Genomic DNA, 16064 nt, shown 5'->3' with positions numbered 1-16064 from the left:
CAAATTAATTCAAATCTTATATTTCAATGTGGTTCTCAGTGACTCTTTTGTTAGACTGAACATTTTAGTAATTACCTACTTAAGGCGACATTTTATCGTTGTTTCCCCACAAAGTCAGCCAATATTTGTATGTTACCACCTGTAGTTTCACATACTCTTCTTCACAAAGAAGGATTAAATGCTGTCATAAAACACCTACCTGCATAGGGGATACAGCAGCAGCTGGGGGAGTTTTCATGGGACTTGGGCTCAGGGGAGTGCGAGGAATTGTGGCAGCAGCAGGGCTTGGAACTAATGGGAACACAGAAAGAAAGCATTGTGAGCATGGCACTGTTTTGCAGTGAAACAGGAGATTGCTATAGCCAACCTTCACCTTGTACTTCACATTACACGTTTTACCAGATCACATCTTTCAGAATTTCAATTAGTATCTGACTGAAAAGTCATTTGAAAGTATGCCTACACATTTACTCCTCTGCAATTACATTCATTTTCTGTCTATCATCCACAGTAAAAGCATAAGTTTACTGGGGGTGGACAAGGCTAAGGTGCAGGATACTATTACCTTGGCAGATGTAAATGCTGGCATTACTAGTTCTCTGATCTCCAGATAATTAAAGAGACAGTAGCAGGCTCCTGGCTCTGCCAGTGAGACAAGAAAGATAACCTATATCACCTGCTTCTCCCTTCTAGTTTCTAATCAAAGTCCACAAGTACTAGATATTATATAGTTTAAATTTTGGGATTAAATGAGTAACATGTTTAGAAATGTACAAAACCAGACAAATTCTAAATTGGTGAATCAGTCATCTAATTATTTAACAGCCTGATTAGACATGAATGCTGAGGAAGGAGACAGATATGAGCTTGAAATAAAAGATTCAAAAGAAGGAAGAGGGGATCTATCAATTTACCAGACTAACTTTGGCAAGAAAGCACCTTCTTCCAATAACACTCTAAAAAACCCTTCTAAACTAACAGTGGAAAAGTAAAAAACTGTAAATACCTATGAACAAGGAGAACAAGCATGGAAATAGAATCATTTACAGAACTTCCAAAACAAGGGAGACGCTTCTGTGTCTTAAACTTTCAGGTTATAAGCAATTACAAGTAGCTTTGCTGTGCATAGTGCAGTCTGTAAGTCTCTCTGGCAACTTAGTCTACTTCAGACCAAGCTTTTTTACCTCCAAGACTTACAGAGACATTATTGTACATGAAATTCAAAACCCAAAGACCTGGCAAGGGAAATATTTTAATCCATTCAAGGTCCTATATGCAGTCAAAAGGTAAAAACCCAGTGTTTCTCATTTCAGGATAACTACTTGGATTCCTTATTCTGCTCATCTAAAGAGAAGAATAACAGCACACAATCAGAATTATAGTAAAGTCTGTTGTCTCAACAGTGAGACCCCTCTCATTTTAGAAAATATTCCCTATATCTTTTAATAGGTGCTATTGGCTGGATCTTAATTTTAACTTTAATCAGTGCTCTCAGCATAAGAATACAAGTTATTAAAAGAAATAAACTCAGCTCTAGCTACTACCTGGCTTTTAGAATGCTTAATTTGGTACATTAAGTTCACATTTTAATAATCAGGCTGAAATCAGCTGTGCTGCCAGCTATAATTATGTGTGTCATATGTGTTTATGTATTTCTCATATACAGGAGCACTGAATCAAAGCACCCAGCATATGAGTCACTGGCAATGCGACAATAAAGAAAAAAATAAAGGCAAGACAAAAAGGGATGCTTGCACTTAACTGCAGAGAACAATCTGTTCTGCAGCCCAGTTTGGGTTGGTTTGTGTCAGCCATCACCTACAGGCCACGACAGTGGGAAATAACTCACCTTTGATTCAGCTAAACCAGCACAAGTGACCATGTGAAGACCTGCAGGAGGGAGACTTGGTCCAGCCCTGCCCTGGCTGTTCACCCACCTTGGGAGGCGCTGTCGAAGGACTTGATGAGCGTTTTCACGGTCGGGGTGGGCTCGGAGGAGGTGGAGGATCTGCGGCTCAGGCCCATCCCCTGCCTCAGAGCTGCCAAATCTCTCTCTACAGCGTTCATGTAGTTGTACACTCGGCCACGTTCCTCCTCCTGCCTGAAATCAACGCACAGCTCGTTTTAGGTGTTTAAAAAACGTTTCAACCTGCGAAGTCTCAAAGAAAAACCCAACAAATTTGAAGCTGAATTAAAATCTATGGTCCAAATCGGTCATTACATTAACCTAGTTGTCTTTCCACTGTAATTTAGAAATAGATTATCAACCTAAATTAGCACTGTAAATTCTTATTATTTGTCAGCAACAGAGCTTAGCATCTGGTGAAAAGTCTGTCAAATCAATACTTGATTTAAGGTTTAATTCCTGCTCCTATCTCTCACACACACACGGATGGAAAAAATTGAGCCTTAAGGATTTCACCACTTCAGCTGAAAATAATCATCTCTGAGGGGAGAATTTTTTTTCCACCTGCATATATGGAAAACAATTAAAATTAATACTAAGGAGGTAAGAATACATTTCTGGCATACATCTTTAGGCAGCATAAAAATCTGTTTCATAAAAAAATTAGATTTTTAGTACAGAATATTTATGGCTATTGTCTTCAGTGTCACTCACAAGAGAAGAACTGTTTGAAGCAATCTATTTTCTACAGTCTGCAATAATTACACATTGACTGATTTTTCCTTCAGACACTGTAATAGACTTTCCTAATATCTTCCCTTCAACACAGCACCTATATCACTTCCAAGGAAGCTGATTCAGTTGCCTGCAGTGAATCAAATGTCAAAAGATGCTTGTGTATAAATAAAAAATTATATACTCATTGGAATCAGCAAGCCAGTTCTACTTGCAGAAGTGCAACTGCAACCTCAAAGGTTCACTTGCAAGCAGTAACTGAACAACTACAGTTCTGCTGGAATGTGTCACAGTAAGAATTGTTCATATTACTCAGCTTGGTGATCTTCAGATAAGATGCCTCACGCCCACCACTCACCCATCCACATAATTTTCCACTTTCAGTGTGTAACCAGTCTGCTCTTCCTACCATCAGTTCCTACCAAGTTCCATAGCCTGTGCTATCTCATATCCTACTGGATGCTGAGTTAAATGTAATGCATCCTATAAAACTCCCATCCACATGGAAAAAAATTGTTTACTATATACACATCATTACTATAATTGTAATCTATACATGCATTTGAACCCTAGAGACAGTCAAGTCAGGGTTCAAATGGTGCTGTCTAAGATGTTCATATTTGAGGACTTAAATGCTTCAGAGAGACATATAACAGTTTCTAAATAACTGGAGCACCTAATTCAAGCCACAATACAACCCGGTTTGAATTATTTTTATTTAAAATGTTTTTATATACAAAGCATCTCTAATTATCAGCAGAAAGAAAAGAGTGCAAGATATATGCAGAATTAGATAAAGGTTTCTCCTCAGGTAAAAATCCAGCTGTGCTTTTAACCATACCAAAAGCCTTGGCTAGTAATGAAATATTAATGATGGTACAGAATGATGGTAGAGAATAGGCAACACTGCCTGCTTTTCACCTGAGGGAAGTGAAATCCTGTTTAGCTGTTAAACTGGGCAAATCCTCCACTTCAATCTGGTTTTGTGAAAGTGCCAAACTGAATATTCTTGGGTGGATTAAGCATACAGTATAAAGAAATAAATATTGTTCTTTTCAAAGTGTACCTATGCTGACCGTGGAAAGCCTGGATAAAGCAGCTTCTTGAAACACGGAGAGGATTTAGGAACTTCTGGAGTCAAAACAGTGGATTTCCAAAACTGTACCCCCCTGCCCAAGGAGACCATCTCCCTGCTGTCCCTTGCATACTTGCGTGACTTGATTTCCTCCAGCTCCTTGGTGAGCTTCTCGTTCTTCTCCTGAGCTTCGTGCAGTCTGCGCTTCAGGTCCCCGATCTCCTCCTGGGCCTCGGACTTGATGTCGTTTGCAATCACCACTGCAGTCTGCAGGTCTGCCTGGAACTGGCGCCACTCTGCTGACTCCTCCTGCCAGCGAGAATTTTGAAGTTAGACATAAAAGTTACCCTTCATATTCGTAGTTTTTCCTGTGCTGTTACAGGAAACAGTTTACAGGAATGACAAAGGTACTCATCTGGCATAACCGAAATTGCAACTTAAATTCAAGGAGTTTTGCTGGAAATAACTAGATTTGAGATCATGGATTTCTTTTCCAAAGCAGATAAAACGTTCAAAGTGGAGGTGGCAAAAAATTAATATTAAACTATGCATGGGAAGACACAAACATTTTCTCCTGAGCCTAATGCCATATCTTTGTGACAATGAGAATTTTTCTGAAGTTAATTGTTTAGTGTCTGTAGGTTAGTAAATATATTCCCCTGATACCTGTCTCTCAGAAATAATTATTTTAATGGTATTACATCTAATCATGTTATCTTTTCACAATTTCACATGTAGGTCTTATGACATTCTATGTTTACAATTTAGTGAGTTTATAGGTTTTAACCTACCCGCAGTCTCCTGTGAAGATTCTTGATCTCTCTTTCCATGTCATGCTTTTGGTCCTGAAGTTTTTTAACTGTATCTGGAAAGAAAGTCAAATTCTCTGTAAGACCTTAGTCAGGGACTATTTACTTTAAAAAAAGTAACTGACAAACCTGCAAATGCGTTTGAAACCTCCTCATTTTTATAACCAAAGCCATCTGGAGAAACACAGTAGAAGCAGAAGAAATAATTTGCCAGCAAGTGCTAATAGGTACATAATTCTCTGTCTGGTGAGGGGAACAGCATTAGCAAACTCAGTTCTTATACAAATCCCAATTCACAATATTAAAATGACACAGCAATAACAAAGAACAAATAAACCAGGAAAGCAATTTGACATGAAAGGATCCTGAAAACATGGATGCCTGGGGATTTTCCCTCCTCAAACAAGCTGCAGCTACACAAAGCCTGTTGATTCACAATTTACTCCCTGCCCAAAGCAGCTGACATAACACTCACAGCCCTGCCTTCCATAGGGATAAAATTCTACTTATAACCCCAAGACTCTGACATTCTTGTCTACCAAGCTACTATTTGAGGGTGAAGCAAGCTATATTTACAGCACAAGGCCTAACAGTCTGTGAGATCTGCTGGGAGAGAGATGGTCCCCTAAATCTGTCAGCAGCGACACAAAAGGGTTCACAGCCCATCAGCACCAGCTCCCCTTGGCGTCTGACAGGCTGGCTACTGCAATTATTATTCATTTGGTACTTTGGTCAATACACAAGGACAATGTGATTGATTACTCCATTCTTAGAACTAAGCAACTAATGAGGAAGAACACAGCATAAATTTCTAATTAGCCTGTCACTTCACTGATCCTGGGATTCTAGGATAGTTTATTTCTATAGCATTGTGTAGCTGTTTCCAAACTGTAAAAACCATGGAGCAACTGATGAAATGCAATTTTTCTTCAGGTTCATTATTCCAAGACCTGCTGGAAACAAATATTTTTCCTGTATATTAGCAATACTCTTTCCACAACGTGACTGAAGATGCCTAATACAGTTAGGCTGTTCAAAACAAAATCCTTCCCCAAGAGCCCCAAGTACAGAGGCTTTGAATGTCACAGTTAATTTCTTTACAAGAATGACATAAACCTCAGTTGGCCTGAAAACACGATAACCTTTCAGGCTTGGAAAAGTTGAAATGCTAAAATTAGACAAGATATTTCTGTATTTATCTCCTCCTTATAAGACTGAACATTTTAAGATGCATCCAACTGATCTTTAAGCTTTGAAGATAAGCCTGACAGGGTGGGCCACCCAAATCTCATGCTACCATGATATTTAAGTAAAGCTCTATAATTTTTAGCTTGTCTCTGTATACACAACTTGTTTGAGCTAAAGTCAGCACTGAGAGAGCAGGTTTAGGTCAAAGTTATAAAGGTTGCTCTCCCTGCCTTTTCCTTTAAACACATTTTGAAACAAAATCAAGTCGATGTTAATTTTGACTTTTAAAAAAAAGTTCAAAGAAAAAGTGTTTTTAAAAATCAAAAATTTGTTCTACTACTAAAAGCAAGCTGTCTAAAAATAACCACAAACCAGAAACTATAAATGCACCCAGAGTTAAGGCTTATGTAGTGCCACTGTTTTGAGCTTTTGTGAGATATGAAACGCACCATTAAGTTTTAATGTATTTATGCTTTGAAGTAAAACACAATGGTCTGAATATTCTGCAGGTACCATAAACAATACAGAGCACTCCACAGCAGTTGCTGGAAACAGTCTTCCACCTCAGTCAACCAAAGAGATTTTTAAAAAAGAAAAACACACCAAATTGCAACTGAATTTGAAATGTAGCGAGAAATTAGGATTAATACAAGTGATTTCACCTTTTCCACCAACTATAGCCTGAAAATCCAAGTAGTCAAAATAAGTAGAAGATGCATTGTGGAATCTTTCCTTTCTGCATCCCCACAACCTCCATAATTCTCTAACAAACACAAACCTTTCCCACCTCCACATGCCCAAATTTTCAGCATGGTAGGACAGGTACTTCTACCATTATCCAGCCTCCTTTTAAGGATCATAGACAAGAAAGAGGATCGAGATAAAAGGAAAAGTAACTACAGGTTGGGGTAAATAAAGAACAAAGAGACTGTTCTGACGAATGAACAGGATAATCAAAACTGGCAAATCAGCAAACTGCTTGTGTTTACTGCAGGAGCCAATTACATCTACATTTTACAAAACAATATTGATTTAAACCACAGTTGGAGAAGGCCTTGCCTCTACCTAGAAGGCAGAAAAATAAAATTAAGGGACATGCAGACTACAAATGGCTAAGATTTGTAGACCAATCCTACTTTTGAGCTCATCATGTCAGACAATAGATCAATGCAACAAGAAAGCTGAATTTAAGGATCTGCCATTAGCCAAAACAACTCCACCAACTAACAGTTTGTCTCAACCCAAGACACAATTAAAAAATGAATGTCCAATTGACTTTTCCAACACTATGTTAGAAAAGGCCTAAATATGGTAATGCAAACATTTCATTTTGTAACTGCTGTCAAGATCCTTTTCAAATGAGAATTAAAAACTAATGCTGTCAGTTCCATAAAAGAACTATTTATTCACTGAACTTTAGATACATCAACCTTCTCGCTCACCTACCCTTGTCCTAAAAATTTACTGACTTAAATAGTTCAACTAGGAGAACCTACACGCTCAGCAGATGTACCCTGTGCCGAGAGAACAGGCAACGATTATTTTCAGGCATCAGAAGAAGATCTGACAACTGGTAAGCAAACCTACCAACACCCATTTTCTGCACATCAGGAGATAAAGTTTTCTGGAAAAAAAAAAAAAAAATCCCCCACAAACTCTTATTAACTTCTTGGAAGAATAATAGGTTTCTTTTTCCCCCTTAGTCACCAAGGATGACTAATGTGACAGCTGGGCTACCTGACTACAGGAAAGTTTTTGGGAAGGCAGAAAGAAAGCCAGAGGCACCACGCCATCTAGTGCAGTGTCTGCCCTCCCCACCTCCTGCCAGCTGCCCAGTCCCTCCCAGTCCCCCACCTCCACACCAGTACAGGTTGTTTCAGCTCAGTTCAGTGGTGAGGATATAAAACATACAGGTTATTTTAATATTTCTTAGGCTTTCTAGATACAATACAGAAGCACTGTGCTTAAAACTCCCAATTCCCAACAGTAACGAGCTCAGCTGCCACATTCTGCAGTTCCCACATCTGGATGGATGTCAGGAACACACTGGTTTTAATCAATGCAATTTGCATCCTACTGTCCAAATCCAAGAGATTCCAGTTTCTGCAGGCAGACATATCGACAGCTAAAATATGACAGATCAATACTCAGATTACTGTGAAAAATGTTTCATTCCAGGTTCATTGTGCCTCTTTTTGTTGTTTGAGAGGCCCACAGTGAAGCATTCCCTAAGTGCCAGTGTTGGAGAATTTCCCATTCCTTCATTACTATTTGTATTGGTTAACCATTAATTGAATTAATTGAACTCACCACCTCATCTGTGAAGCATCTTTTTCCTAAGTGTAAAGTCTGTCTTTCATGAATTCTTTAAGTGATAATTCTCCATCACTTACCACTTGTCATTTTTCAGTTGTCTTGCCATCACTTTCCTTCACTCAGTAACTTTGCCATTAGGCAAATTGCCTCCTTGAAGGGTGGGTTATAATTCTTCGCAAATTAAAATCTAAAATAAAAGTTCACTAAAGAAAACTATGCTTATGCTTTTACTATTACAGTTGGTTATTTAGGCTGAAAAAACCAACATTCTTCTAGCCATTGTTTTATAATACCTAAACCTACACTAAATTCTCCACATTTAAAAGCAGAGGCATTATACATTTGGCTGACAGAACACCACAACTGGCCAAAAGTCTGAGCAGCATAAGAGAACTTACTGCTACTAAGATATGCTTTTCTGTCACTTTAATACAAATTATTAGAATTGTCTTTTAAATGTTTTAAGTGTTTTTCTGTGTTTTAGATGTACCACCTTCAAGTCCCAGATTTTCCATACTGCTGTTCTTTGCTGCCACTGCTCAGAGGCTACAATGAAAAAACGCTCACACCGTGTTAAATTGTGAACCCACGAACAGCGTTTTCAAGTGGTCAGAAAACACATATTTTTCAAACGTACACAATTCCTCGGGTGCCATCCCTTCGTGCTGCCACTAGATGCCACTCTCCTTCCTGCATATAACAAAACACCCCGAAAGGATCACACCGGGCCATCAGCTGGTTACAGCTGAATTTTCCGAACTATTTCAAGAGCAACGAATGACAAATATTGTTGCGATTTTTGTCGAAAATCTCTGCCCCGGCAGAGGTTTGTCTCCCTGAATTTTTGCCATTTTAAGTGAAATAACTAACAGCTGTTTTGTATCCCCAAAGCAAAAGTCTCTAAAACCTAAAGCTGCCTTCTAAGAGGGTATTAATATGCAGATAGCTAAACATCTACTTGACTACAGTGCTGCTCCCTGTATGAATGTATTTCAGTTAAAGGATAAAAAAATACCAGTAGAAAAAAGTGTTCAACCTTTTTGAGTGTTTGCTACAAAACAACTTCAGGGACCAAGAAAGAGCTGCTGACTATGTGTCTGAGCTCCTGCTCCCAAGTAAATGTCTGTATTTTAGCATAGAAAGAGAAAGAAAAATGCATAATAAAAACAGCCTTGTAAAGAGAAACCGTGATTGCCTTTCAAGATAAAAGAAGGGTTGCTTAGGGAAACAATGCTCACAGCCACAAGTCTGAAGATACCAGCTTCAGTTGAATGAACAATTTAGCTTGCTTAATTTTACTTGATAGCAGACCAATTTAAAACCCTTTCTACGAATATTTCCCTCGTTGTTAAAAGGAATCATGCTTTGGGTTTCTTGCTATCTTGTTTCATCTTTGAATAACATGGAAGACTAGCAGATATTTGAATTCTGTAAGCAGCAAATTACAAATTATTACTGTGCAAATACAGCTTGCCAGGGTACAGTTGCACAAGTTCTTATTTAGATGGAGACTAATTGCAGAATTCCAGCCTGTGGTAGGAATGTCTGAGCAGGTCTTCGAGATCAGAGAGGGAACTAAGGCACAGAGAGTTAGACAAGTACAGAGTAAACATGAATTTCATTTTAAGTCCCAACCATTTCTTGTACAGCAGCAAGAGTCAAGAGATGAAATTTTATTCTAACTTGCCTGAAGTTTGTCATATCAATTTTTAGGGTCACAGATCAGTTCCATAACTTGAGCAAGTGCACACAGAAGGAGATATACAGATCTCCAATACACCCACACTGCCAAGTCAGCTGACACTTGTAACTTCCAGGGCCTCCATTCTCTCATTTCTCCACTAAAAACACCTTTCTTTAGCTGGGAGAAATTATTATTATACACATTCTCAAGCTACCTGGTAGTTCCTAATACTTGGAAACTTGAAAGAGAAAACCTGCTTAAAAAACAACAGTCAAACACTAAATCAATCATGCAGTCTCCAAAACCCAAGAGCACTCTATCATTAAGTCTGTAATTACCTGGTTTTCTACTTTGAAAAACAACTTGAAAACAGTATTACCAGATTTTGTATTTGTTCTCAATTCACAGGTTTTCATTCCCACACCAACTGGGACTGGAAAAGCAAAGCCAACTTGATTTTTTTCCCCTAGTGTGTAAGGATTCTTGCAAAACCCAGCCTGACTTGAATTCAGACATACAAAAGACAAGTGAAAATATTTTCAATATTACAGTGTTCCACTTCAGCTTTTCTTAAATTACCATTCCTCTCAAGAGAAACTCCCCATACTTACTCTCCAAATCAGATATGATGAGATTGTCATGAAGCTTCACAGCACGATGCTGCTCCACTTCATCCTCCAACTCAAAGATCGTTTCTTTCATGTCACTTCTCTCAGTCTCTTTCTCGTCTAGTTCTGTCCGAAGTTTTTCCAGAGTCACATTGAGATCCTCAATTTGTTTTTTGGCTTCTTCTTGGAACACTCTGTATTCATCTTCAACCTGAAGAAGAACGTATCTTACCATAACTAAAACAGTTGCATACTAAACACACTTCTAGATTTGTAACTGCCACACTTACAGTGTATTTCTGAAAACAGAAAGGCAGAGGAGAAGTGCAAGCCTTAACCTATGCATTGTTCTAGTGCAACTATCTTCCTGAGCCAGAGTTAAACTCTTTTATTCCCAAGCTGGATATGTGAGCATTCCCCAGCTGCTCCAACAGCAGTGCCCTGTATACAAGTGAAGCAACACCACCATTGTAGCCAGGCTGTGGTTTCACAGCAGCTGATCCAATTTAACACGGAGCTGCCATGGAAAAGGGATGGGATGGGGGGGAAACTCTTCAGCCTTTCTTTCTCTTGCTCTCTTCTGCTCATCAAGTTTAGTGCTGGCTGGACCTGTGTGATGATGGATTCCCTTAACTAAGTAGCAGGTTTCACATCTGTGTGTGAGATGTGTTAGTGAGGTGAAGCATTCTCAGCATTACAAACTATGTGAACTGAAATTAAAAAAAAAAAAAAAAAAGAGAAGGGAAGAGGCAGTTGCCTTCTCTCTTTCAGGAGCAGGGGGAGAGGCTATTTTATCCTGCCTCATAAAACTGTAACACAAGTAACAAGCTGGGATGAGAGGTACAGGAACATTAACCCAAGAGCAAAAACAGGGTGTCAGAAAAACAAAGAGAAATTAGGTCGTGGCTTAGGTGGGTCAGCACAGGCAGGCACCAAGTTTAATAGACAAAATTCCCTGCTTCTAAATCACCCATTTCAGTGGTTTTTATTTTAATAGCACTCTCCAACTTTAATTATTAAAATTATTTTATTATGTTTTCATCCCAAGTTAAGGTTGATTCTGACTGGCTCGTGATCATGACTAGCATGTTGTTTTGCAGCTAATACACAGTTCAGACATTAATTGGAATAAAGTGTCTCATCAGGAAGATATACCTTTAAATGCATACTTTACATTATTAAATTAATGTTATGGTTCTTGGTTTTATATTAAATTATAGCTTTTACTAGACATGCCTACTGCATAAACTAGTTATATTTGAGTCAAAACAGCTGGTCTAGAATGAGAAATATGCATTTCAATCCAAAACCCATTCAGCACATAAGCTGCTCCTGGGATGGATCAGTTTTAGTAAAAAACCTGCATGTATTTGCCATATCTAATAATAATTGCTTAAAAGCTTATCAATATGTTTTGATCTCTTTTTTTTCATTTAAAACTAAAATATGTATCAGGAAATTAAATTAAATTGAGTAAAATCTCTGTCTACCTCAAAATTAGTCATTTCTTGGCTAATTTTCTTAAGAAGACACTTTTCTGCTTTATTTATCATTAGTTTATTCTCAATTAACTGAACCAACTTGAATATGCTGAAGCTTCAAAATATTCTCTCAATACCTGTGAAAAGTCCTTTAAGTCATCAACAGTTGGGTTATCACTTCAAACTTTGATTCCCAGTCCTTTCTCAGGGACATCCCTCTCCCACCAGTTTGGCACTGATTCCTTGAAACCCTTGCAGAAGGCATGCAATTTAAGCACTAAGTTAGTACAGTATCTTAAATACTGTTTAAGTTTGGCCATCCTATTTTTAAAAAGTAACACAACAGTTACCCTGTAGCCCAACCTATCCATATAAAATTTTTTAAAAGCCGCCATCATTTTCATGACAGAAGTTGAAAGTAATCAGTCCTAACACTACTGCAATCCAGTTAACCTCGTAATTAACCCTTCTGAAAGAGTTACAGTGGCCAATAATAATCCATGTTGTACATGGGTGTCAGAACTCAACAGTGTTTTAAACACTACCTTAGCGATGGCGTCCTGCAGCCGATTGGCGTCGTTGCGGGTGTGTGCCAGCTCTTCCTGCAGACCACTGGCCAAGCTCTCTGCTTTCTCTTTATCCAGCCTGACACTCTCCAGCAGATCCTGTATGTCTGATTTGTCTCCAGAGTTGTGTATTGAATACAACTCGGCCACTTTCTGCTTCTCGTGCTCTAACTGAGCCTTCAGCCTGTTCATCTCGATCTGGTCACTGGCCACTGTGGTTTTGTACTCCTCCAAGGTAGACGCCAGCGCTGTTTTGCTTTTCTGCTCTGACTCAATAATCCGTTCCATGTGGTGATTTCGTTCCTTCAACGCCCCTATCATCTCCTGGGCCTCCTTGTTGTCTTGTTCTGCCATCTTCAAAGTGTTGCTCAAGTGCTGCTGGACACCCAGCAGCTGCTCTCGCTCGAACCGGGCGTTCTCTGCCAGGTCCATGTAACGTTGCTCCAGCTCCATGTAGCGACCGCTCTTCATGTCCTCATCGATCACGTACGAGATGTGGTGCTCGTCTAAAAGGGACCGGAAATACTCGATCTGACGGCTGAAGTGTTCTAACTTGTCACTCTGCTGGCACAAAGATTCCATGAGGATTACTTTTTCCTCTCCAAGTCTTTCGTTCTCACTGTTCAGCTCTTGGGTTATTTGTTGCAAATCAGCAAGCTCTTGAAGCGTGGCTTGGAGCTCTTCAGCCGTACTGTGTTGGTTCTCTTCCATCTGATGTATCCGCTCCGTGAGACAAGCTACGGACACTTCACTCGCATTGCCACTGCTTCCCTTCCTAGACCTTTCTATACTTGGTACTCCTTCAGACTCTGAAGATGATGGAGCATCTAAAGCATCATCACTTGATGTCAGTGGCTGATAAACTTCACTGCACTCGCTGTCTAAATTATCCATGGAATTACTGTGTTGGTTGTCCATCAGAGTGTTTTCATCCTGACTTAACAAGTCTTCCATTGACCCAGGAGCAGAACCTTCCACTGAAGATGTCAGAGTGCCACCACCATCGCTGTGGTTGCCAGCTGTAATCTCTGGACTCAAAGACTGATAGCCAAACAGTTTCTCAGAGTTGTCCAGCCTTTGCTCCAAAGAAAAGCCCAGTGCATTCAGTCTGTCTTTTAACATTCGATTCTCATTCTTCAGCTGGTTGAGCTCCTCTCGGATGGCAGTGTTTTGTTCCTGTAACTGCAGCAATGTAGACTCTACATCAGTCGGCTGATGGACAACGATGGCCTCTTTTTCTTCTGACTTTTCATCGCCTTCAAGCTGATCTTCGTTGAGTCCCAGCTGAGCCCGCATATCCCTTAGTTCATTTCTCAGATGCAAGATTTCCACATCTTTAGTTTTCGCCAACGTCAGGAGATCGTTCACCTTCGCTTCCAGCGCAGCTTTGTCGCTGATTTGATTGTCCGACTTGGACTTGCTCATGCGAATGTCCGACTCGGGGTTGGTGCGGCTGCGGGAGCGCTTGGCCAGGACCGCGTCGGTGGCGCCCTGTCCCGCCAAAGGCAGCTTTTTGCTCTGGCTCAAACGGGAACGATCGCGGATCCTCTCTCTGGAAGAGCTTGACTCTTTATTCCCAGACGAGGTGCTGCGCTTCGCTGTGGAACTGGCACCTGTACGTGTTTGGAAAGTGAGGAACGTGAATTCAAACCACAGTGCCTGTCATAGAGCACTGGGTGTTTTCTACCAGCAATACAGTGGTTTGTTTTTGGAATCTCAGCAGTAAATACATTTCACAGAACACATCTACAGTAAACATGCACACAGCATTCAGCATGAACCAGTGCAGTTAGATCTTAACTGAAAATGAGTTAGACCTTGAAGTTCAATATCTTTAAGTTTCTTTTTTCGGTCTTGAAAAGCTTCTGATAAATTGTGCAAAAACTGCAGCAGTGCTATTCCTATGAGTTCAAATTGTCTCTCTTTTCACTAGGTCGGAATGAAAGCTTTTAAGTGATGAATTGCATGTTATGATTCCCCAAAATGAAAGTCAAGTTTTTTTGTATTTCCTCATTGCATAAAGATGAGGACAGATCATTACTACTTTATGTCCAGATGCTTTACAGCTTTACTGAATTCAGCATTAGAGTAATAGAAGACAAGACATATTTCCATCCATACTGATAACACACTAAATGATTTCACTTTTCTGAACCATTTCTGAAAGCTCTCTTACTTTATTTCTACAAAGCAATATCAAATGTCCAAAATGTTCACTGTAACAAGTGATCTTAAAGATTTAGTGCTTATGTCATGGATTTTTTTTCAGACAAATCTATGATTCTCTAAATGAATTATATTATCTAGTTTTATATAGTAGTTGCATAATCAGTTCTGAAAAATTAAAAGAAAGAGCCTCCAGAAAAGCAATTACACTATTAAAAATAGGAAAAGAGCACAGAAGGTGTGTGATTTGACCATGGCATTACTGACCACTTCATTAGGCAGCCTGCATCCTCGATACATAACATGAAAATAAAAAGCCACCACCCAACTACCATCTTTAAGGATCCATATGTCCATTCACCTGCAATAGTTTTGGGTTTATTTTCCAGACTGTTCATGGCTGTCCCTGGAGCTGAAGATGTTGTTGACACACAAGTGTTCTTCTTGGCCTTGACACCGTTGGTCATTGTCACTCCCCCACCACCAGCCATCCCCGCTAAGAGGTCATCGTTGCTCTTAGTCTGAAAGAAAGGGAAGAAGCAGTTTTAAGGCAGCTGACTGAGAAGTCTGCAGAGCCAACAGTTCTCCTGTAAAGATTCCATCAGTTTAAAAAGTACATATTTGACTAGTCATGTGTCTGGGCAAGAATGTTGAAAAGTATAACTGCACATATGAGTGACCATAGAAACAGAGCCTTCTCTCTCTCAGACAAAATTCTTAATTCTTAATAACAAGGAGAAAAAAAAGAATTAAAGCACAGTAACATAACATTTTCAATTTTGACTGAAAGTTTGCTGATGCATAAAAATGAAGGCAATTCTTAGATAATTAAACCATCAAGTACTAGGAAATTAATATAATGTCCTCCAACAGAATATGGTGAAATGTTTTCTGGTGGATAAGTACACAACAAAAGATCAAAGAACAAGGAAAATCAATCCAAAATTAGCAAAATACCCTTTCTAGCTCAAAATACTATGCTACAAATTTCTAGAAATTAGGACAGTATTCAGAGGCAGGAGAAAAGCCACTCTTCACCATATATCCTTGCCTTGTTCTCATGCTTTTTACTAGACACTCTCAGAGATGGGATATTTGTTTAATGGACTTTTTGTCTCACCTCACAGGATCATTACTGAAACTACTGTGAGCCACAGAAGCTGCCTGGAATGTGACAGAGCAGTAAGCACAGGATTCTCAACAACCAGACTCCCAAACAGAGAATACATCTTCCACAATGAAGCAACTCTAAAAATACTACGCTCTTGAGCATTAATTGGCAGCCGTTACACTCTTTAAAATGCAGTTTTTCACATGGTGAAACAATCAAAATATGCTCAACATTTTTCCTGTTATATGGGCAAGAAAATTAAAAGAAAACAGCTGTGTTAGTAGCATTCCTTGAGTAACTGTATTATGCAGCTGCATAACATATCTGAACTCTCATCCACCATCCCAGCTAAAAGTTAGTGCTTAGGAATTAACCAGTTGCTTTACATCATGACTTTCAAATTCTGCAGGTTTATAAAC

General features: G+C 39.3%; 1 protein-coding gene across 3 annotated transcripts in view; it reads right to left on the bottom strand.

The window, feature by feature from the left end:
- SPECC1L (sperm antigen with calponin homology and coiled-coil domains 1 like) overlaps positions 1-16064 on the bottom strand; it is a 65916-nt gene that overhangs the window by 32304 nt on the left and 17548 nt on the right. For all 3 annotated transcript variants that reach the window (XM_051805343.1, XM_051805341.1, XM_051805340.1), the window contains exons 3-9: positions 14896-15055; positions 12348-13981; positions 10325-10532; positions 4508-4581; positions 3850-4025; positions 1938-2101; positions 200-291 (exon numbers count right to left, since the gene is read on the bottom strand). In XM_051805343.1, coding sequence (XP_051661303.1) covers positions 200-291; positions 1938-2101; positions 3850-4025; positions 4508-4581; positions 10325-10532; positions 12348-13981; positions 14896-15055 — 2508 coding nt within the window. The remainder of the gene's footprint in view (positions 1-199; positions 292-1937; positions 2102-3849; positions 4026-4507; positions 4582-10324; positions 10533-12347; positions 13982-14895; positions 15056-16064) is intronic.

The sequence above is a fragment of the Manacus candei genome, unplaced genomic scaffold (genome assembly GCF_025592945.1).
Source record: "Manacus candei isolate 608988 ecotype Guabito, Panama unplaced genomic scaffold, ASM2559294v1 h1tg000064l, whole genome shotgun sequence".
Lineage (NCBI taxonomy): Eukaryota > Metazoa > Chordata > Aves > Passeriformes > Pipridae > Manacus > Manacus candei.
This window is presented reverse-complemented; position numbering and strand designations above follow the sequence as displayed.